General features: G+C 48.8%; 1 protein-coding gene across 9 annotated transcripts in view; it reads left to right on the forward strand.

The window, feature by feature from the left end:
* The window catches only part of AGAP1 (ArfGAP with GTPase domain, ankyrin repeat and PH domain 1), a 561,687-nt gene that overhangs the window by 285,241 nt on the left and 253,463 nt on the right, over nucleotides 1-22,983 (forward strand). For all 9 annotated transcript variants that reach the window (XM_061412705.1, XM_061412707.1, XM_061412706.1 and 6 more), the window contains one exon: nucleotides 1,454-1,546. In XM_061412705.1, the coding sequence (XP_061268689.1) occupies nucleotides 1,454-1,546 (93 nt within the window). The remainder of the gene's footprint in view (nucleotides 1-1,453; nucleotides 1,547-22,983) is intronic.

The raw sequence follows: 22,983 nt of genomic DNA on the forward strand, positions 1-22,983 counted from the left end.
GGAGTTGTCACTTGTCAGCACAGTTATTAAGGAGGACGAGTCTCAGATCTTTCTCTCATAATAAAATAAATCTGTCAGAAAATCATCGTGCTCACAGTTTCTCATGCCACCAAGTGATGGAGACTTGGCTGTGGTTGCTCCTTCAATGTCCCCAGGTCATGGTGTCCTGGGGTGGCTTCCCTGGGGCCCCCGTTGACACCCTCCCTGCTGGCCGCCCTCCTCCTGGGCATGCATGCATGTCATTATTGCCAAGAAAACTGTCAGGAACTTGGCAAACAAAGCCACTCATTTTCCCCCAAAGTACTGATATTTTACCCCCAAAGAGATCTTCAACTTTCTTTCCCCTTGGTTATTTTCTGTGGTATCTTAACACTAGTTTAACTTTGAATTCGCTCTTTTCTGACTCTCCAGAAGCAATAAAAAGGAACGTTAATGGCAGCCCGATATGAATTAGGAGTATCCCGTTGAATTGCACAGCTGAGACGTTAATAGAATTTTTAAAATCCTTCAGATGTTAATTAAATATATACATTTATGTCACAGGTTTCCCAAACAAGCAGCGAGGAGTCCTTTTCTCCTCGGCTGGATTTAACTGCAGCTTCGGAATGTGTTTTCCTGTTGGGCGTTACTTTCCTGTATGGTCCATTGGTTTCTCGTAATTGAATTTTGAACTTCTTTGCAAAAGAATTAAAAGATGATTTTGCAGCGGAAAAGTGGGAAGGAAAGTTTAGAAAATTCCCTGTAACGTGATGGCTCGGTGACAATGGACGCACAGCAGTCTGTTCCTGGGATGTGTGTGCGTGTACATGGGTACACATACAGCCCATCCATGTGGGTACACGCACAGCTGGTACACGGGGGTACACACACAGCTGGTACACGTGGGTACACACACAGCTCATACATGGGGGTACACGCACAGCTCGTACACGGGGGTACACGCACAGCTCGTACATGGGGGTACACACACAGCTGGTACACGTGGGTACATGCACAGCTGGTACACATGGGTACACGCACAGCTAGTACATGGGGGTACATGCACAGCTCATTTATGGGGGTACACGCACAGCTCATCCATATGGGTACATACACACAGCTGGTATACGTGGGTACAAGCACAGCTGGTACACATGGGTACACACAGCCGGTACACGTGGATACACACACAGCTCGTACATGGGGGTATTCACACAGCTCATCTATGTGGGTACATACACACAGCTGGTACATGTCGGTACATGCACAGCTCATACATGGGGGTACACGTGGGTACACACACAGCTGGTACACGTGGATACACACACAGCTTGTACATGGGGGTACACACACAGCTTGTGCAGGGCTTCTTCAGGGCCTGTGTATTTTGCAGAAGCTATGCAGGTGGGTTTCACCTCCCCAGTCTGTGAACCGCAGCCCTTCCCCAAATGCTAACTTTATTTTTGCTTTTCAGTCTCGGAAAGGGAGTGACCCAGACAAAGAGAAGAAAGGCCTGGAGAGTCGGGCGGACAGCATCGGGAGCGGTCGAGCCATCCCAATTAAACAGGTAACGCGGCTCCCCCCTTGCCCGGCCCTGTAGCTGGAGACACACCCCGGGCCTCTCCTCGCCGTGAGGCTGGCTCGCGCGCCAAGGTTTGTTTGATGTGCTCCGCTGATGAATGTAGAAGTCACTCACTTGACATCAATTAGAAGAGGTTCCTGTGTGTATTAAAATAGGATCATTAGAATAAGAAGAGGGGAAATGTGACAACAGGCCTAATGAAGTGCAGTCTGCCCGCCTGCGTATGGAGTGCGTTTCGAGACTCGCTGGCTTCAAAGGCTGCCTTTGTAGCGCGGCTTTGATTGGGCCGCTGGCCGCCAGGCGACAGGGGTAAATCAGATCCCCGTACAAGAGCCCCTTGTGATCACAGGAATAGCCCGACGTGGCCCTAATTTGCTCTCGCAGACGGACATCTGAACACGGTTTCAGGCTGGTTTGCAGCAACGAGGCAATTAGTTGTGATAATCATAGCCGGTGTGTCAGCTGTGCGCTCTTGTTTGTAATTTGCTAATGAAGGAATTGTAACTTTGATTAGGTTCAGTTTCATTTAGACCTTATTATATAAAGGAACATTTACAGCTGTAATGTGGGGCCTTAATTAAACTTCCTCATTACACAACAGGACTCGAACGCACGCATTTGTTTTGGCCTATGTCGCTAGCCTGGAATCGGTTTTCATTAGCCCAGAAGCCGGGTACCAAATGACTTTATGTCTCAAGGAAAAGGGGAATTCACAAGACCTATTTGGCTGTGATAGTTCCCAGGGAAATGAAATGAAAGTGTTCAGCCTGGCAGCCTGGCTTCTGGAAATGCCGTCTTTTAGTTTGCTGAAGAAGGCCGGTTGGCTTCGAGTGTTTTCTGCTTAAGGGGAAGAGGAGTCAGTGGGCAGGATGACAGCTCTGCGTCTGCACTGGCACCTGGACACGTTCTCGAATCCTGTAGGAGCTCGTGTTGGCACTGGCCACCCTTCGGGAGGCCTAGAGTCTTTCCACTTGAAACAGGTAGCCTCCGGCTTCACTTGGGGACGGGGCAGTTTCAGCATGCAGGCGTGGGGCGGGCCCCGGCATCACAGGTGAGACAGGCGGAAGTCCACGGGGTTTCACAAGACACCTTCAGAGACGGGGGAACTGGTGTGTAGGCTGACGCGGAGAACCACTGAGAGCAGTCTCCTTCCCTCCTCCTGCTGTTCGCACTTTTTTTTTTAATTGAAGCATAGTTGATTTACAATGCTGTGTTTAATTTCTGCTGTACAGCAAAGTGACTTAATTATATGTGTGTATACATATGTCTGTACATATATGTACACATACATTCGTATGTATTTATAGGGTGTGTGTTTACGGGGCTTCCCAGGTGGCGCTAGTGGTACAGAACCCACCTGCCAATGCAGGAGACGTAAGAAACTCGGGTTTGATCCTTGGGTTGGGAAGATCTCCTGGAGGAGGAAATGGCAACCCATTCCAAAATTCTTGCTTGGAGAATTCCGTAGACAGAGGAGCCTGGGGGGCTGCAGTGCCTGGGGTCGCAGAGTTGGACGCGACTGAAGTGGCTGAGCACGCCGCTATATGCATGGTGAGCCCTTGGTGCGTGGAGTCCCTCCTTTTTCTGTGGAGCTCTCCAGACAAGACTGGAGTGGGCTGCCATTTCCTCCTCCTGGAGATCTTCCCGGCCCAGGGGTGGAACCCGAGTTTCTTTATGTCTCTTGCATTGGCAGGTGGGTTCTTTACCACTAGCGCCACATGGAAAGCCCCATAAACACAGCCCCCTGACACACACGCACATATATGTATACACGTGTGTGTGTGTACATATACATGTGTATATGTTTGTCTGTGTTCTTTTCCGCGTTGGTTTCTCACGGGATCCTGAGCCCCGTCCCCTGCGCTCTACCGCGGGGCCTATTGTTGATCCGTCCCGTGTGGAGTAACTGGTGTCTGCTCACCCCACACCCCCGGTCCCTTCGCGCGCACCCCCTGCCCCCTCCCCCTCGGCACGTCTGTCCTCTGTGTCTGTGAGTCCAGCTTTGACTGCTCCTAAAGGCTTTCTCTCCTGCACAGATGCAGGCACGGTTGCTTATTCTTTGTGCAATTACTTATTGGTAGAAACTTAACTCTCCACGTAAGGCCATTTTAATGTGTAATTTTCATCCTGTTGATGCTCTTTCAACTAGAATTGGGAAAATCACTGAACTCTTTTCCTCTCATTTAAAATATCCGTCCTGGGACATTTCCTTTCGGGGTGCTAGACCGTGTCCCCCGTGGGCTCAGGTGGGCGTGCCGGCCGCTGCCGCGGTCAGGCTGGTCCCCAGTGTGGGTGGGGCCTCCCTTCCCTCGGTTTCTGCCCTGCCCCGCTGCACGAGGCTTGCTGTACAGGCCAGGCTTTCCGTCTGCATGCTGCTGGAGGCTGACAGTCAAGGGTAAGTCTGGTATTACCCTGTCCTGGGAAGCCTTTCAGTAGTAAATGTTCAAAATAATCCAGCTCACCCCTCAGTCACGATCTGGTTTCCTAGGGCACCCTGACACAGGCAGCCCAGCCAGCTCCTGTCTCTCGTACCTGCCTGTGTGTACAGACGTGGGAAACCCGCGTCCCGGAGCCCGCACCTGGCGGGTCAGAATCCCCTCGAGGCAGGACGTTCCCAGCCTTGGCCTCCACATTTGGGAATTGGGCTCCGGATAATACCGAGTCCCTTGGGACGCTGAGATGAGGAGATGCCAGAGAGGATTTTTAGATCCTGGTAAAACCAGATTTTCAGATTCATTGTGCTCAGGACATATTGGAGCCTTGCTGTGGGCCGCACAGGCTGATGTGCGTTTGCACACAGACATATCGATTGATCTGTATTTTTATAAAGGAACAGAGACCGTTAGAGGTAGTCTGGACTCCTCAGCCTGCCAGGGATGACATCAGCTAGTAGAAATGAAGCGAGAGGATTGTGGAGGATGGAGCTCAGTTAGAGCAGCACCTGCCAGAATGTTCTAGACACTGCAGGCCTGAACGATTAAGTGACTGCTTAGTATTTGCTAAGCATTCACGTAATATCTCTCTCAACCCTCAACATTGCCACAGTTGACATAGCTGTGTTATCTTCATTTTTAAATTAAATCCTTGTGGTGCAAGCATGCACCCATGCACCCTACACTGCCTGTTGGCCAGAAGCCTTCAGGAAGCTTAGGAAGGGAATTCCCTGGCAGTCCAGTGGTTAGGGCTCTGCACTCTTACTGCCGAGGGTGTTCGATCCTTGGTCGAGGAACTAAGATCCCACAAGCGACACAGCACAGCCAAGAAAAAAGAAAGAAAGCTTAGGAAGCAGAGTTACATGCCTTGAATTAAACGTGTGGCCCCAGCCTCAGACAAATACCTCGTGCCCAAGGAGAGAAATCTTCTGAGATATGCCTACAGCACCGCACGTCTGTGGGGACACAGGTCCTCGCACGTCTGTCTGGGGTTGCCCGAGGTCCCTGCATCCCGTCTCCATTGCCTGTTCTTCCCACCAGCATCTGAGCCCCTGTCTCCACGCTCCGTCCCCATTCGGGACTGGGTCCGTGTGTTGGGGCCCCGAACCCCGGCTCATGGGCCCTAAAGACAGAGAAGTCCTCCTCCTGAGCCTCCGGGTCTTCCGCGGGGCTGAGCTGGGGGTGGCTTTGGGACAGGCCGGTATGTTTGATCATCACAGGCTCTGTCTCCACCCCGGCACACAGGAGTCTTGTCGGGGGCAGTTCAGGACACGGGTGAGGCTGTGTCTCCATCACGCTTGGCAGCCTGATGCGTGTCTTTGCAGACGGAGCGTGTTCCGGTGGGTTATTTTAACCACGTCCAGCTCACGTTTTACAGCTCGCCCGTTGGCTGTGAGACGGAGGCTGTCCTCAGCCCAGCGTGGGAGGAGCTGTCCACGGATGGTGGGCAGTGATCCTGTCTCCCCTCCTTCCCCCGTGAAAGCTTTCTCATCGAGAATGTGACTTGTCTTCTGCAAAATAACTTCCATTTTTTGAGGACCTGGGCCCACCTCCGAGTTCTTTGTCCTTTCTGAGTCTCAGTGGAGATTCAGTTCAGAGAAGTCTGCTTCTCCTTCTCCGTCTGCCTTTCCTTCCTCCTCCTCCTCCTCCTCCTCCATCTGCCTCCTCTTCCCAGCCTCCTCCTCCTCCTAAACTATGGCGATCAGGTCTCTTCGAATAGAAATGTAAAAGCAAAAAGCAAGGAAAAGAAAAAGCCAGGGCCCGGCTCAGCGGCGAGTGGGCTTGTCACGTATTAATTTTTCATTGCTGTGGAGAGTTGCACATACATAATCACTTGATTGCAGTGGGAGTTAGGGAGCTCCTATGGTGTCATTTGCATAAATCTTGTTAAGTCAATGGCAGTTAATGAAGTACAAATGAGCCCGGAGAAGGTGACATGCAAATCGTGGGTGGCAGATGGGAGGTCTGTTTGGGGGACGGCAGCTGTGTGCTCTTTTTTTTTTTTTCCCTCTCTCCCGAGTTTTTTCATCTCTATACGATGGTCCATATACTCAGCCTGTCCTGTTTTCCTTCTGGACTCCTCCTGCCTCTGATGTTCACCCTGAAAACACAGACCTCAGGGCTTCACCTCGTACCCAGTAACACACACTAGAGTGTGAACATTTGAATTTGTAGAATCTTGGATGAGAGGGTTAGATATCATCACCGACTCGATGCATGTGAATCTGAGCAAACCCCGGGAGACAGTGGAGGACCGGGAAGCCTGGCCTGCAGCAGTCCATGGGGTCGAAAAGAGTCAGACACAACGGAGCCACTGAACAACAGCGATCTTGGTCAGTTGGTCCTGCTCACACCGTTGAAAATGCCTGGACATACCTTTTGTATGTGAGGACAAAAGGGAAACAAGCAAACGCCCCACTGAGTGTTGTCTCGTGGCGTCTCAGAGAGTGAGAAAGTGAAAAACACTGTCTGCTTTATCACGCTTCTGTCTGTCTGTCCTTCCTCCCCTGCAGACAGACTGATGGTGTTTATCTGGTCAAGATCCCTCCCAACCCCCGGCCCCCCTTGACAGGTGAGCCCTAAGGGGTGGACTTCTGCAGGTTAGTTGGGTGGGGAGACTCCAGAAGAGCACTGTAGATGCCCCCCTGTAAATCCGGCTGCAGCAAGGACCCCTCAGAGTCTGCGTGGACCCCCTCAGCAGGGCCCCACAGGCCTGTCTGGGTGAGGCTGGGGTGCCCCTGGCCTGGTGGCTTTTGTCTTGGAGATTTAAGTGCTGGCAAGGCTCAGAGAGCTGTTAGAGATTAACAGGCAAAACACTGCATCTGCTTGCTTCCTGCTTTCAGAATTTTTTTTTTTTAATTTCGTCCACCGGTTGCTATTTTGGAAGAAAGAAGTCCCTGATGTCCTTGAACAAACGCAGGCAGAGCAGTGTGTGCAGGGAGCTGGGCTGCGGCGGCCCTAGCTCTGCCTGGTCCAGCCCGGGGGCACTTTCTCGGAACCTGGGTCTGAGGTGCTGCTGGAGACCCAGGTCAGCTGCTTAGTTCTGGGATCCATGGAAACACCAAACACTAAGTGTCTTCGTGTGGTTTTCTATTTGTTTTCTTTTTATTAACCTAAGTTGGGAGCGTTTTATTTCCTTCTTTAAATTTTATTTGAGTAGAGTCGATCTACAATATTGTGTTAGTTTCAGATGTACAGCAAAGTGAGTCAGTTATATGTATGCACACGTGCGTACTAAGTCATCTCAGTTGTGTCAGACTCTTTGCAACCCCATGGGCCGCATCCTACCAGGCTCCTCTGTCCACGGGGATTCTCCAGGCAAGAATCCTGGAGTGGGTTGCCATGCCCTCCTCCAGGGGATCTTCCCGACCCAGGGATGGAACGCATGCCTCTTACGTCTCCGGCACTAGCAGGAGGATTCTTTACCACTAGTGCCAGCCGGGAAGCCCCTCATTATAGGTATACATGTATTTTAGAGTCTATTCTCTTACAGATTATCACAGATGTTGAGTAGAATTCCTTGTGCTATATACGGTAGATGCTTTATGGTTTCATGTGACTTTTAAAAGAATTCTGAATTTTGGCCTTGAACCCTGATGGGACTTTGGCCACCTCTGGGGCAGAGGAGCCACCAGTGAGCGCAGAGCCCTTCTTGTAGCCCCTGAAGCCGTGGGGAAGCCCTTCCCAGGACATAGAGGCAGAGCGGCCTGGGTGGCCTTCCCCAGCACCCTGCGATCACCACGAGCTACTGTGGAGCCGTGCGTGTGTTTGATTCTCAGTCAAGTAGAAAGCAGCAGTTATCAATTCAGTGAAAGGAACCTCGAGTTAACTCCCTGGCCAGCCTGCCACTAGGCCTCTGACCTGCGTGGTCTGGTACCTGGAACGCACACCAGGGGCTGGATCGTGTGACATCCGCAGAATAAAAGCCACTGATGCCACTCACTCTTGACGTCCCCAGAACGTCTGACACTGTTCACAGCCAGTTGGTCAGGCATCCGGCCATCATCAGCTTTTACAGAGAGAGCAAGATTGGTGAGTGAGATGAAACCGTAGAGAGACTGGATAGGAAAGAAAGGGGTGGCCCTGTCCTTCTCCCTGGACACATGGGGCCGTGTCCACGGGGCTCCTGCTTGCCCCTGGCCACAGCGGGGCCCCTGCCCTTCTCCCAGGACACGCGGGGCCGTGTCCACGGGGCTCCTGCTTGCCCCTGGCCACAGTGGGGCCCCTGGGCACCAGCACCCTGAGAAGACGTTGCTCACCCATGTGGCAAATCAGCTCTGCCCGCACCCACTGGGGCCCAGTCCGCTCCCCAGAAGCAGGTAATTTGCTGACGCCGACCTGGCGCCCTGAAACCTAATTTACCTCACTTGGGCGCACAGCGCCCGGGGAGGCCCGCATCCAGCCTGGATCCCAGCAGACGTCGCCAATCACGATGATTAATTTAATGGGTCAGGTGGGGGCATTGCCTGCCTTTCATCTGGCTCCTCAGCCATCACAGTGTCGTCGGCAGGACACTCTGGAAGGTCTGGATGCCTCGGTGGGAACTTTCCTTCGTCCGTCTGACATGAGAGGGCAGACCCCCCACAGCCCCCTGACGCTTTGGCTCGTGTAGGTGGATGGCGGCGTGGTCTGTACAAAATGCTCAAAATGCTGCAAGAAATGACATCGACCACAAAATACAAGGCCCAGAGTTTATGTATAAATCTACAGAGCAGTTTAACCTAACCCTTGCCTTGGTCAGAAGGGCTACAAGAGGGTAATACAAGGTGATGCCGATGAAGCACTTTATGCGCTGTTAAGCCGGGGTCTTCTCTGGTCGTCTCGTGGGAACGAATCCAGCTGCCCATGCGGGGATACAGGTTCAACTCCTGGTCTGGGAAGATCCCACCTGCCTTGCAGCAGCTAAGCCTGTGACCCACAACTATTGGGCCGGTGCTCTGGAGCCCGTGAGCTGCAACTGCTGAAGCCCACGAGCCCTGAAGCCTGTGCTCTGCAACAAGACAGACCACCGCAGTGAGAGAAGCCTCATCCTGCAGGAAAGAAATGTTCCCTTTTGCTCAGCCTGTAGCTCCCTCTCTCAACAGTGCATCTTATGACTGTTAAGGCCAACTTCCCAGGTGGCACTAGTGGTAAAGAACCCGCCTGCCAGTGCAGGAGTCATAAGAGATACGAGTTCAATCCCTGGGTCGGGAAGATCCCCTGGAGGAGGGCGTGGCATCCCACTCCAGTGTTCTTGCCTGGAGAATCCCTTGGCCAGAGGAGCCTGGCAGGCCATGGTCCATAGGGTTGCAAAGAGGTGGACACAGCTGAAGTGACTTCACTCAAGGCCAGCTCAGATTTCGTTCTCTGGGAATAGAAAGTCTGAAACAAGTGAGCACCTTGCTTTCTGGCAGGAAGAATCACACTGGCTGTCAGAATGTCATGTTTCATGTCCATCAACAGGTGAAGGGTTAAAAAAGATGTGCATGTATTCGGTGGAGTGTTACTCAGGCATAAAAAGGAATGAAGTAATGCCATTTGCAGCAACACGGATGGGCCTAGAGATCATCATAAGGAGTGAAGTCAGTCAGACAGAGAAGGACCAATACCCTATGATACCACCTACATGTAGCGTTTAAAAGCATGTCACAAATGAGCTTACTTACAAAACCGAAATAGACTCACAGACACAGAAGACAAACTTGTAGGTACCCAAGGGGAAAGTGGGAGAGATGGATAAGTTCGGAATTCAGGAGTAACAGATGCACACTGTGCTGCCTCAGTCGCTCCGTTGTGCCCGACTCTCTGTGACCCCGTGGACTGTAGCCCTCCAGGCTCCTCTGTCCATGGGATTCTCCAGGCAAGAAGACTGGAGCGGGTTGCCGTGCCCTCCTCCAGGGGATCTTCTGACCACCCAGGGATTGAACCCAGGTCTCCCACATTGCAGGTGGGTTCTTTTACCAGCTGAGCCACCAGGGAAGCCCAAGAATACTGGAGTGGGTAGCCTCTCCCTTCTCCAGAGGATCTTCCGGACCCAGGAATCGAACCTGCATTGCGGGCGGATTCTTTACCAGCTGAGCTACCAGGGAAGCCTGGATATACACTACTATATCAGAACTAAATCACCCAGGGCCTACTGTACAACACAGGCAATTAGACTCAGAATTTTGGAATGACACCATAGAGTAAAAGAATCTAAACAAGAATATGTACCTGTAGGGTGTGTGTGTGTGTAACTGAATCCCTGTGTTGCACACCTGGAACTAACACTGTCAGTCAGCTGTACTTCAAATAAAGAAACACTATTACATCTTAGTGCCTTCCCAAGGCTGCTGCTGCTGCTGAGCCGCTTCATTCGGGTCCAACTCTGTGCGACCCCTTAGACGGCAGCCCACCAGGCTCCCCCGTCCCTGGGATTCTCCAGGCAAGAACACTGGAGTGGGTTGCCATTTCCTTCTCCAATGCATGAAAGTGAAAAGTGAAAGTGAAGTCTCTCAGTCGTGTCCGATTCTTCGTGACCCCATGGACTGAAGCCCACCAGGCGCCTCCACCCATGGGATTTTCCAGGCGAGAGTTCTGGAGTGGGGTGCCACTGCCTTCTCCCTTCCCAAAGCTAGTCTTCCCTATTCACTCAGAACCATACCCTGCTCTGCTTGTTCACTAATGTTTCCGCCTGCTTAGAAAGCCATCACAATCGACCAAATCGTTGATGTGTTAGATTTATAATGAGAACCCTGACCGTCCTCCTGGGCTCTTACTCTGTATCAGTTACTGTGTTAGATGCTTTAGTCACATGACCTCACTTAATTCTCCGCCAACCTCAGACACAACTTACTGCCCATGACAGATGAGGCATCCCGGGCCTAGGGAGGTCGGGTCACCCCACCGAGGTTACCGAGCTATGAGGGCGGAGGTGGGGGTCACACCCAGGAATCGTCTAGCATGTGTGACCACCAGAGCCTTTGCCATCTGCCCCTGATTGAATCTGTGCCTACACTGACCATCTTTACTAGACCAGGCTAAAGGTCACGTCATGGTATCCTCCTTGTGGGGTTCCAGCAGAGCAGGGTGTTTATGGGGGGCTGTCCTCTAAAGCACGTGCTGTCTGGCACCTGGACCAACCACAGTCCTTGAGTTCAGCTGCATCAAGGTCACCCGCAGGCCCAGAGAGGGACCGGCTCACGAGAGATGCCAGCATCACCAGATGGCCAGGCGTCGGGGGTCCCTCGGGGCTCCTTCCCTTCCATCCTCATGCATATTGAGCTCCCAGCTTTGGTTGGCCCCTCAGTTTGTGCTTGTTACAGCCTGCCTGTTCTCAGGGCCCATTTCACGTGCGTTCCATTCCAGGAGATGCAGTGTCCCCTCTCCTCGCTGCCCTGATACCTCGTCAGGTCTTGGGATTTTGCCTCTGTCTTCCCTGCCTCGTGGACACGTGCATCGTTCATGCTCTCTGCTCTCCTGTGCTTTGGAGCCAGGAGGGGTGGGGTGGGGGTAAGAGGGGCGTGCCCTCTGATGGTCTCTCCTGGGGGTCCACAGGGCAGGGCAAGTAGGTAGCAAGTGTATACACAGTAGATGGAGTAGGTCAATAGTGTAAGGGGTTTTTCTTTCCCTGAAACAGTATCATGTTTCTTTTAAAGAATGTGTTACATCAGAGAGGTCATACTCTACATTGTTAAATTTTAAGATACAGAATACATTTTAATCTTTCTCTTAATTTAACTCTGATTCTTGTACATAGGATACTCTATTTAGGTGTAGCACAAGAGGTACCCCTTTTCATCTTCAAAGAGTGAAAGCTCTGGCAATGATCAAGATTTTAGAAAGCTGGCTTCTTCTAAAACTTTTTCACTGCAGAAGAAAGTTCATCTAAATAAATGTCTTCATTATGTAATTTTGTTTATAAAAATTGTTTCAATTCAAACCTGCAGATTTTAACTTGACTGTTTTCATATTTGCCAGATTTTTGCCCCATTATTCAGTCCCCTGGAGAAGGCAGTGGCACCCCACTCCAGTACTCTTGCCTGGAAAATCCCATGGACGGAGAAGTCTGATGGGCTACAGTCCATAGGGTCCCAAAGAGTCGGATATGACTGAGCGACTTCACTTTCAGTCTACATCAACCATAGCCTTTGTGATAGTGATTCGTACCCCCAAACAAGAATGTTTATCCCCAAGAAGTTCTTCCGTAGAAAAATAATTTGTATTGTTTTTAACATGCAAAACAAAGAATTTTCTGGAAACATGTACCACCTGTGCCAACATACCACTGGGGATATGAGTAATGTACAGGGGATGATTTGGAAATGAAAATCCACAAGAAGGAAATAAATGTGGATGGGCGTGCAGCCTTTCTCTGCCCCTACCTGAAGTATTAGAAATTTAAAACAATGAGAAATCATTTTGTACTTAGGCTTATAGTTAAGAAAATGTGGTAAAACCTTGGTCTTAGCAAAAATTAGCAAAGAACAGCATTTTAGAAATGTACTGCTGTGTTACAGAAAATTGGCCCAGCCCTCTTAGAGTATAAACTAGCAGTATATAAAGGACAAAAAATTGTATCCACTGTATCCCCGTAATTGCTCTTCTAGAAATTTATCCCAAGAGGATAATTCACTAGGAGAAAGGGAAAAATACTTTAAGTGTACAAAAATGTTCATAGCAGGTTTATTTATAATATTGAGACCCTGGGAACGAAAAATACTCAACAAGCAAGGAGTTAAATTAGTGACTGTCAACTAAACGGTAATAGAATGTACAGCCTCTAAGATGGTCAATTTCAAGGCTCTTTAGAAGTGTGAACAGTGTTTAGAAAATACTAACTGAAAGCAAGAAACTGTATTTATCATAATTAGCACATGAGAGTTAGTGTCCGTTTGGCTTAAAATTGGATGAATAGGAACAAACAAGTAAATGTGGTGCAGGACTAAAGGAGGACTTTAAAGTTTTTAACTTTTTATGGAGAAATAATTTTAGATGTGTGGGAAAGCTGTAAAAAATCGTACAGTGAGTTCCCACACACACCGCACCTGACTCCCCACAATGTGAACAGTTCACACGACCCTGTCTTGGTGGCTCAGTGGGTAAAGAATCTACCTGCAATGCGGGAGACGCAGGAAGACGTGGGTTCAGTCCCAGGGTCGGGAGTGTTCTTGGAGAATCTCATGGACAGAGGAGCCTGGCGTGCTGCAGTCCCTGGAATAGCAAAGAGTTGGACACGACTGAGTGACTCAGGCTTTTTAAAAATTATTTACTTACTTTCGGCCATGCTGGGTCTTCACTGTTGTGGTGAGCGGGGGCTACCCTTTGCTGCGGTCTGAGGGCTTCTCATTGCGGTGGCTCCCCTTGTTTAGGAGCACAGGCTTCAGTAGACGTGGCCCGTGGGCTTGTTAGTTGCGGCTCCCAGAGTCTAGAACACAAGCTCAGTAGCTGTAGTGCCTGGGCTTCATTGCTCCACGGCAGGTGGGATCTTCCCGGACCAGGGATCAAACCCATGTCTCCTGCATTGGCCAGGTGGATTCTTTACCACTGAGGCACCGGGGAAGCCTGATACTGACCCTTTTTGATGTCATAATATGTACAACTCAAAAATACTTCATAGCCTGCAAGAAAGGACAGCTAAGATTGTTCTGGTGTGATTTTTTTCTTCTTCTTCTTTTTTTATAGTCTTCCATTGATTTACCTTCTGAGAACCAATTAAGTGCTTGTTTAGACCCTCTGTTCTGGGGGGAAGGGGAAAAAGGGGACAGTTTGAAATTTGCTGCACCTTTGAGCTGAAATTTCAGCTGAAATTCCCTGGACCCTCATTGGGAAAGACCCTGATGCTGGGAAAGATTGAAGGCAGGAGGAGAAGGGGACTACAGCGGATGGGATGAGATGGTTGGATGGCATCACCAACTCCATGCACCTGAGTTTGAGTTTGAGTAAGCTCTGGAGTTGGTGATGGACAAGGAGGCCTGGCGAGCTGCAGTCCATGGGATGGCAAAGAGTCAGACACGACTGAGCGGCTGAACTGAACTGGACCTCTGAGGAGGAGCTGGAGGGGCTGCAGGGTGGGAAGTGTAAGTGGACCTGGCGAGACAGATCTGAGGGTGGGTAGCAGCATCCAGACAAGGCTGACCAGAGGCTTGGGAGGTGCCCACCTGGTCAGTTCTCAACAAATCCTGAGGGGTGCCCAATAGCTGTCAATTTCTTTCATTTAAAAACTTGTCAGTGTATTTATCAGACCACAGCTCTGCTGTGAGTGCTGCTGGAGTCTGACTTTGTGCCAGGTTGGTGCAAAGTAGGAAGGAAGCTTTTCAAAGGGAACCATTCAAACCAAGATCTTTTTGTGTTTGTTCCCTATCACACTTTGCTGGAAAATTGAAAATTTATGTATCTTTCTTCACTAGTTTATCTGGGCTTCCCTGGTGGCTCAGTCAGTTTAGAATCTGCCTGTAATGCAGGAGACTGCCTGCAGTACAGTAGATCTGGGTTCGATCCCTGGGTCGGGAAGATCCCCTGGAGGAGGGCATGGCAACCCACTCCAGTATTCTTGTCTGGAGAATCCCCATGGACAGAGGAGCCTGGCGGGCTACAGTCCACGGGGTTGCAAGAGTAGGGTCCGACTGAGCGATTCAACCACCAGACCACCAATTCATCTCAGAGAATGAAGAATCTAAGTGTGTGTATTTATATATGTATTGATGTGCATATATATTTATATAATATATTAGCTTGCTACTTATGTATGTTAGCCATAAGAGTTATTTTTTGCTGTGGTCATCCCATTTTTGCCCAGATAACCAGAGGCTCTTCTTGGGTGGGTCCTGGAATTACAGTGTCTTAGCACAACAGATATACTGTTTTTTTTGTTTTTTTGTTTTTTTAAGCTAGAAGCGATCTCCGTTTTACAGATAGGACAACTGAATCCCAAGAAGGCTGAATGACTTACCTAAGGCTACACTTCAGTATGTGGCAGGATGCTTATTCCAAGGTCCTTTCCACTGTTAACATTAACATCTTGGGCATTTTCTTCCTTGGAGCTTTTTTTGTGAAGGAAAATAATAATAATGTTTGCAGATATTCTGGTTGTACTGTGACAGGCCATGTTTTTCTATGTTGGATCTTTCAGTTTCATACTATTTGATCTGACTGTTTTAAAAAGGAGGAAGAGAAGAAATAAAAATCATTGCATTTAAAGGGACTTGGTTCCCAATAAGAACCATTTGTGTGTGTGTGAGTGTGTGTGTGTGTGTGTGTGTGCGTGCGTGCGTGTGCATTTATTCCACAGCCTCCCTGCTTGCCCAGCACCCCAGGAGGCTGTGTGCTGTTACTCTTCACATTTTATAGATGAGAAAGCTGAGACTCAGCTTACATGGGTTCATAAAGCCAGTGAGAGGCAAAGTTCAAACCCACATCTGCTTCTTTCCGAAACCTGTGGTCTTCACACTGCGTGGCCTCGTCTACCACTGGGCTTCCCACGTTATGCTAAAAATCCAGGCCCAGGACAACACCCAGGGGCGTGTGCAGATGCGTTTTCAGAACAGCACCAGCACTTCGAGGTCTTTGGTGGGGGGCGTCAGCACGCCGCGGTACAGCCAGTCCTTCTGCGAGGCCTCCTCTTGCATTCTCTAAGTGTATTCCACAGCAGTTGTTTGTAATTGGAGTATCTGGAATTCACTGTGGTTTTAATTAGTTGATTACTAGTTCTTTAAAATGTACAGTCCTCACTGTGGGTCTTGCAAATTGGTAACTGGTAGCTACCAGTATAATTAAATATTTCAGAGCACTTGGCTACAGTAGCATTGAACTGTGAAGAAATAATGTTGTCGAGCCAATCAAAAAGAGATCCTTGTAAACTCATTTACCGCGGCACTGTGTGCTAGGATCATTGTGGAGATGCTTATTGCAGGAGAAATTAAAGATACAATTTTGTGCTAAGAGGCAATATAGAAATTAGTTCCTGAATTACTTGTTAATTGATTTGGTAATTCCCTCGGGTCTGCATGCTCTTTTTTCCCCCCCTCTTTTTGTTGTTGCATTCAGTTAACAGTGACTATTCCCAGAGCAATAAAAATATTTTTCTCACTTAGATCAGATATGTCCTCACATCAGACTGCCCACATTGATATTCGCAGAACCAAAAAAAAAAAAAAAAATCTGCCTTCAACACATCAGGCTTATTGTTGTTCGATGTGTACTCATCACGGTATCATGGTAACCCCTGCGTTCCCAGGACTGGATTATCTCAACAAAAGGGGAGCGTGTTTTTATGTCCTGTGTTGGAGGGAGGCTTCCCTGGTTTTTGTTGTTTCCTAATGGAAACCCTCTTTTTATTATCAACAGAGGAAGCGATTCCACAGAGTTGATTTATGAAAGTCTTTTCTTATTGTTTGCAATTCAGCAAGAATAACCATACACAACACTATTTGTAGACGGGTGCAGATTGCTCCTAGAAATGATATGAGAAGAAAATGAGACCTGTTTCTCTGCGTTGAAATTGAGCGTGTCTCCGAGAAGAGCTCCGTGAGCCCTAGGTTGGCAGGGGGAGCCTCTGGGGCCTGGCTTCTCGTGTCGTGGCCGCCCCCTCCCTGCCTGCTCATTGACAGATGGGGAACGGCTCTGGGGTGGATGCACATGTTTCTGCTGCTGCTGTGAGGGGGCAGGTGCTGTTATCCTTCTAGATTTTTGAAAGAGGCAGTGACCACCCTTTGGACAGCTGTCAGCAATGGTGGCCTTGGCCTCGTTGCAAAGAACATATATATATTTTTTTATCCAGTGATTTGGTTTAGTAAATTATGGTGCATCAACATGACAGAACATTATTCAGCCTCCAAAAATGATAATTAAAATGATTATGTGTGGTATATAGGGAAAGAAACAGCAAAGTAGTTTATATACATAATTGCATTAAAATGTATCTGCTTGAGAACACATTTTTAACATCTTGTTGGTTGTACTTATGGCCTGAAAAGTACCATAAATGACTTTTTAAAAAAATATGTATCAATACATTAATTTTAGGTCCATCTGTTATTTTCTTCTGTTGCCCTGCCCTTCCCTCCTCCGTGATCACCTGCACAGATAAATGTCATAATAGTTTGCTCAGCTTAGGGCAGTTGGTGTTTATTTCAGTGTCTGCTCTGAAAAATAGATGGTAATATTTTTGTTTTCAGTTAGGAAAAGCAAAAGATGTTTGCGTTTAGCATTGCATCTAATTCTTTATAAATTTGGCACGATTGCTCACTTACCAAGTTAAGTATATTTGCGTGTTTGTCGGTATATACAATAAATTGTAATGTTTAATCTGACTTTCACGTCTCCCTTTGGGCTTCCCTGATAGCTCAGTTGGTGAAGCATCCTCCTGCAATGCAGGAGACCCCAGTTCGATTCCGGGAATCAAGCGGAAGGGTAGCCTATCCCTTCTCCAGCGGATCTTCCGGAAGATCTTTCCCTATACACCACTCCAGTATTTGGGGCTTCCCTTGTGGGTCAGCTGGTAAAGAATCCACCTGCAATGCGGGAGACCTGGGTTCGATCCCTGGGTTGGGAAGATCCCCTGGAAAAGAGAAGGGCTACCTACTCCAGTATTCTGGCCTGGAGAATTCCACGAATTGTGTAGTCCATGGGGTCGCAAAGAGCCGGACACGACTGAGCACTTTCACTTAGCCAAGTGAATTCTTTGCCACTAGCGCCACCTGGGAAGGACTGATCTGCCGTTTAGAAGCCGTGGCTACTGTGAGAGCACCAGGAATAGGAGACACTCAGGCTGTTATTAGGCTTGAGTGGTGCCCACCCCCGCAGGGGAAATGGTCGCTTGGCTAGTTCTTGGCTCCAGCGGACAGAAGGCACACTCTGCTCTTCACTCAGATAGACTCCTTCTAGCTACCCCCGGCTGGGATTGCTGGCATTTTCCTCATAATCTGGGTCATCAGGGACCCACAGAGTCCAGCCTCACCATCATGCACTTGGGTCGTGTTGTTCCTGACTCCATCTGCACATCTCTGCTCCTCATCGCTTACGTGTTTTCTCATGGAACCAGCTCTCCTGGAAGTTACTTCATGAAAGCTCCTATGCAGGGGGCCCATCACTTTTGTCTACAGATTGATACAGACACACCAACGTTGAGTTCCATAACCCCAGAAACAAAGGTTCTCCCAAACCCACTGCAGTATTCTTGCTTGGAAAATCCCATGGACAGAGGGGCCGGGCAGGCTACAGACCACAGGGTCACAGAGTCGGACACAACTGAGCTCACACACACACAGGCTCCCTCGACACCGCCAACCTCGATTGAGTTAGATCCACCTGCCTTCCCTTTGCAGAGCACCCGATGGTGGTTCCCTTGGAGAGGAGAGCAGGAATCCCACCATGGACCCTCAGGTAGGGGGTGGGTGGGGAGAGTCTCACAGCCCTGGGCGGGCCTGCAGTCTGGGTTTGTTTCTTTCTCCTTAAGTTGCGCAGAAGAGAAAAATACGTCCCCTTGAGGGATTATTAGAAGGACACCACTGTAAACGTTTTTATTTGAAAATGTGTGTGACATGAGTTTGGATAAACTCCAGGAGTTGGTGATGGACAGGGAGGCCTGGTGTGCTGCAGTCCATGGGATCGCAAAGAGTCAGACACGACTGAGCGACTGAACTGAACTTTATCTTCTAATGCATAAGCATGTCTTACGTGTGAATGTTTGCTTTTTGAATATGTGTGTGTGTACATATGTTAAAGTATAGTTGACTTGCAATGGTGTGTTGGTCTTAAGCGTACAACAAACTGAATCAACTAGACGTGCATGCATTCCACCTTTTTTCCCCAAGATTCGTTTCCTATACAGGTCATTATAAAGTACCGAGTCAAGTTCCTGGGCAGCACAACAGGTTCTTGTTAGTTATCAGTTTTATAAATGTTTTCTATGGTTTATCAGTTAAATTATAGACTTTACGTCTCCAAACGTTTGAATGAAATTTGGTTCTCTACCAGGGCTGACCTTGCTGTGCTGTGGTTTTGAGTGAAGGTGAGGACTTTGCAAACCCCAGGCTGTAGGAGGGCTCGGACCTGAGCATCTTGGGTTGAGACCATAGGGCACATCTCCTGCCACCCCACGCTGAGGGTTTTGGAGCAGGAAGTCAGTGCTGGTGCTGAAGCTCCAAGGTGACAAATATTTCTCCCTGATATTTCTGCACTTTAATGACTATTTCTACTAATGCTTGTGCTAATAATTTTTAATGGTTCACACTGAGTAGGTGACATTTTGATACATTAATGAGCCTTATCGATGACTTTGAAAAGTTCTTTGGTCTGCCAGGACACTTTGCCTTGGTCCCCAAAGGAACGGCTTCAGTGCTGACCCCTTCCTGTGCTGCCTGTGAGCTGGGAAGTGGGTGCCTGGCCAGCTGCCCCTCTAAGAATAAGATTCGTCACTAAATCATGTCAGAGGGATTGGATTGTGCTTCCAAGATTTGTCATGAAGTATTTTCCTTGAAGATCACTTGCTTCCTCTCAAAGATCTGTCAGAGTGTTTGAGAAGCATAAGCCTTGCAGACAGCAGGGTGGCTCTGTCCCACGCCAATGCAGAGGGCCAGGTCAGGGGTTGCTCATATCTGCTGGGGGAGGCCCTCCCTCTATAGAGCCTTCCAGGAATCAAAAATGCCAGAGGTTGGGAGGATTCCTCCTGGGTGCAGATGCCTCGCAGTCCCCGAAGCTTACCCAGGCCACCTTGGGTACTGATGACCCAAGGCAGTATTTACACAGGAAGGTGGTGTGTTTGACCGAATTAGGACAAGTGCCCCCAAAGAAGGGCTTCCCAGGTGGTGCTGTGGTAAAGAACCCACCTGCTAATGCAGGAGATTTAAGGGATACTGGTTTGATTCCTGGGTCAGGAAGATCCTCTGGAGTGGGGCCTGGCAACCCACTCCAGTAATCTTGCCTGGAAAATTCCATGGAGAGAGGAACCTGGGGGGCTACAGTCCATAAGGTTGCAAAGAGTCGGACACGCCTGAAGCAACTTAGCATGCAGCACACCCCGAAGAAAGGAAAGCATAGGTGGTGATCCTGAATTTTGCTTTTCTGGGAACCAGGGTTTTTTCATTTGTTCTCAGGTTTCTGGGAAATAATGGGCAGGGACATTCTCAGGCACAAGATTTGCCAGAGAGGAAATAGTCTGAGATCAATAAAATAAAAGCTAACCCAGCAGGCATGTCCCTGTGCGCCAGGCCCTCAACTTACCCTGCAGGTGTCACTCCATAGAAGTAAATGCCTTGAGGTCAGGACATTTTTTTTTTTTTTTAATTTATTTGGCCACTAGTTTATTCCAAGACCCTAGAGGAAGTAAGCTCTCAATAAATATTTATTGAATGGAACATTTCAATTCTTACCACCGCCTTGTGGGGATAACAGGATAATCCACATTTTAGAATCCCTGCTCAGAGCAGTTAAGGCCCTTGTTCAGTGTCAAACAGCTGGGGAATGGTGAACGCCGGGACGTAAGCGTTCTGTGGGGCTTCCCAAGAGTCACGTGTGAGGTGACCACATGCCCCTGCAGGACCTGAGGAAGGCAGAGGGAACACGTAGCATGGAGAATTGGTGGCGGGGAGGCGCTTCAGGAAAAGGCAAGCAGTCTCTGTTGACAGCTACCTGGACACTTTCTCTGCAAACAGTGAGAAGCCTGGGGGCAGGACCATGGACAGCAGAGCTGCCCCGGGAGCAGCCAGGGCACTTCCCTTCTTGAACCACAGAGGCAGGGGGCTGAGGAGTAGTTACCAGTGCAAGGCCATTGTGATCCGACCCAGGAAGGAGGCCGAGGACAGAGCAGGAGCCCAGGAAGGTAGTCGAGGAGACACAGAGCCCAGTGTCTCCTGGACTACCTTCCTGGGCTCTGGGCATTTCTTGAAGACACCAGGAGAGGGGGCTGGAGTCGGCCTTCTTGGTGGCCAGGGAGGATCAGTGTGCTTCTTAAATTAGTTGTATTTGATGGTTTCAAACTGTGCTGGAGAAGACTCTTGCAAGTCCCTTGGACTGCAAGGAGATCAAATCAGTCAATTCTAAAGGAAATCGACCCTGAATGTTCATTGGAAGGACTGATGCTGAAGCAGATACTTTGGCCACCTGATGTGAAGAGCCAACTCATTGGAAAAGACCCTGATGCTGGGAAAGATTGAAGGCAGGAGAAGAAGGGGATGACAGAGGGTGAGATGGCTGGATGGCATCACTGACTGTGGATATGAGTTTGAGCAAACTCTGGGAGATAGCAAAGGACAGGGAAGTCTGGTGTGCTGCAGTCCATGGGGTCACAAAGAGTCGGACAGGACTTAGCAACTGAACAGCAACAAGTACAAGGTTATTTCATTATTTAGTAGATCTTGTTTTTCTTTGCATTTGGAAATCTCCATGAACAAAGATGTGCTGTCCGTCACCAGAAAGCATCACTCTCCCTCCAGTGCAAGGAAGCCCAGGGAGGGTTCCGGTCTGAGGTCATCAAAGTGGTCAGATCCCCTCCTTGTTCCTCTCTCAAAGTGTCCGTTTCAGCAAGCATTCAATAATTCAGAGATCCGCTGGTAAAAATTAACACACACTACTAGATATAAAGTAGATAACGAACAGGGTCCTACTGTATGGCATAGGGAACTATATTCACTATCCTGTAACAGGAAATGGCAACCCACTCCAGTATCCTTGCCTGGAGAATCCCATGGACAGAGGAGCCTGGCGGGCTGCAGTCCGTGGGATCGCACAGAGTCGGACACGCCTGAGCACAGCACGTAGGCACACACCAGCATTTCACTCTTCTTTTCTTCCTCCTCCTCTTTCTCTTCTTCTAGAGAAGTTTCCAATTCCCAGCAAAACTAAGCTGAAAGTACAGACAGTTCTAACATAATCTCTCCCCACCCATGCACAGAGTCCTTCAGCATCAACAACCAGAACCACACGGGTGCCTTGCTTACAACCGATACGCCTGCGCTGATACACCATTATCGCCCAGAGCCCATAGTTTATGTCACGTCCGTCTGCCAGGTGTGGACAAAACTTCACTGACGTTTCCATCATTGCAACATTATATCATACAGATTCAGGGCCCTAAAAATCCACCTGTTCATGGAGCGCTGATTGCTTCCCTGCACCACTGGCAACCACTGATTTTTGATTTTTTATTGTCTCCACACTTTTGCCTTTTTCAGAATGTCATATTGTTGGAATCATGGAGCATCTAGTGTCTTCAGACTTGCTTCTTTCACTTAATAATATGCATTTAAGATTTTATCACGTCTTTTCATTCCTGGTTAGCTCATTTCTTTTTAGTGCTGAATGATATCGCAATGTCTGGATATAACACAGTTTGTCTTTTCATCTATTGAAGGATATCTGGGGTTGCTTCCAAGTTTTGGCATTCTGAATAAAGCTGCTTTAAACATTGGTGTGCAGATCTTGGCATGGACACAATTTTCAGCTCACTTGTGTAAGTACAGTGGAGTGGGATCGCTGGATTGTGTGGCAAGACTCTGAGGCTGTTGATAAGAACGTTTCTGGCTTCACGAGAAACAGACAGACTGCCTTTGAAAGCAGCTGTGCCGTTTTGCATCCCCACCGGCAGTGAATTGGAGTTCCTGTGGCTTCACGCCCTTGCCAGCCTTTGGCGACGTCAGTATTTCTGGTGCTGGCTATTCCAGTAGATGTGTTTGCGGTACCGCGTGGTTTTAATGTGCAATTCCACAACGACTTGTGATGCTGAGTGTCTTTGTATGTACTTTATTGGCCATTTGTATACCTGCTTTGGTGAGGTTTCTCTTCAGACCTGTTCATTTTTCAGTTGGGTCATTTTGTTGTTGTTGATTTTTAAAGAAAACTCTCCAAAACTTGGTACGTTTTGGACAACATTCCTTTATGAGATAAGTCTCCCAGGCTGTGGCTTGCTTTCTCTTTCTCTTGATCGTCCCTCCTCCTTCCACTTCAATAATTATCCTCTGGTGTTCCCTGCAGTCATTATTGATGTGCCTTTCCATTTTCATCTTGAACTTGTTTGGTTTGCCTACAATGTTTCAC

Source organism: Bos javanicus, chromosome 3 (genome assembly GCF_032452875.1).
Source record: "Bos javanicus breed banteng chromosome 3, ARS-OSU_banteng_1.0, whole genome shotgun sequence".
Classification (NCBI taxonomy): Eukaryota; Metazoa; Chordata; class Mammalia; order Artiodactyla; family Bovidae; genus Bos; species Bos javanicus.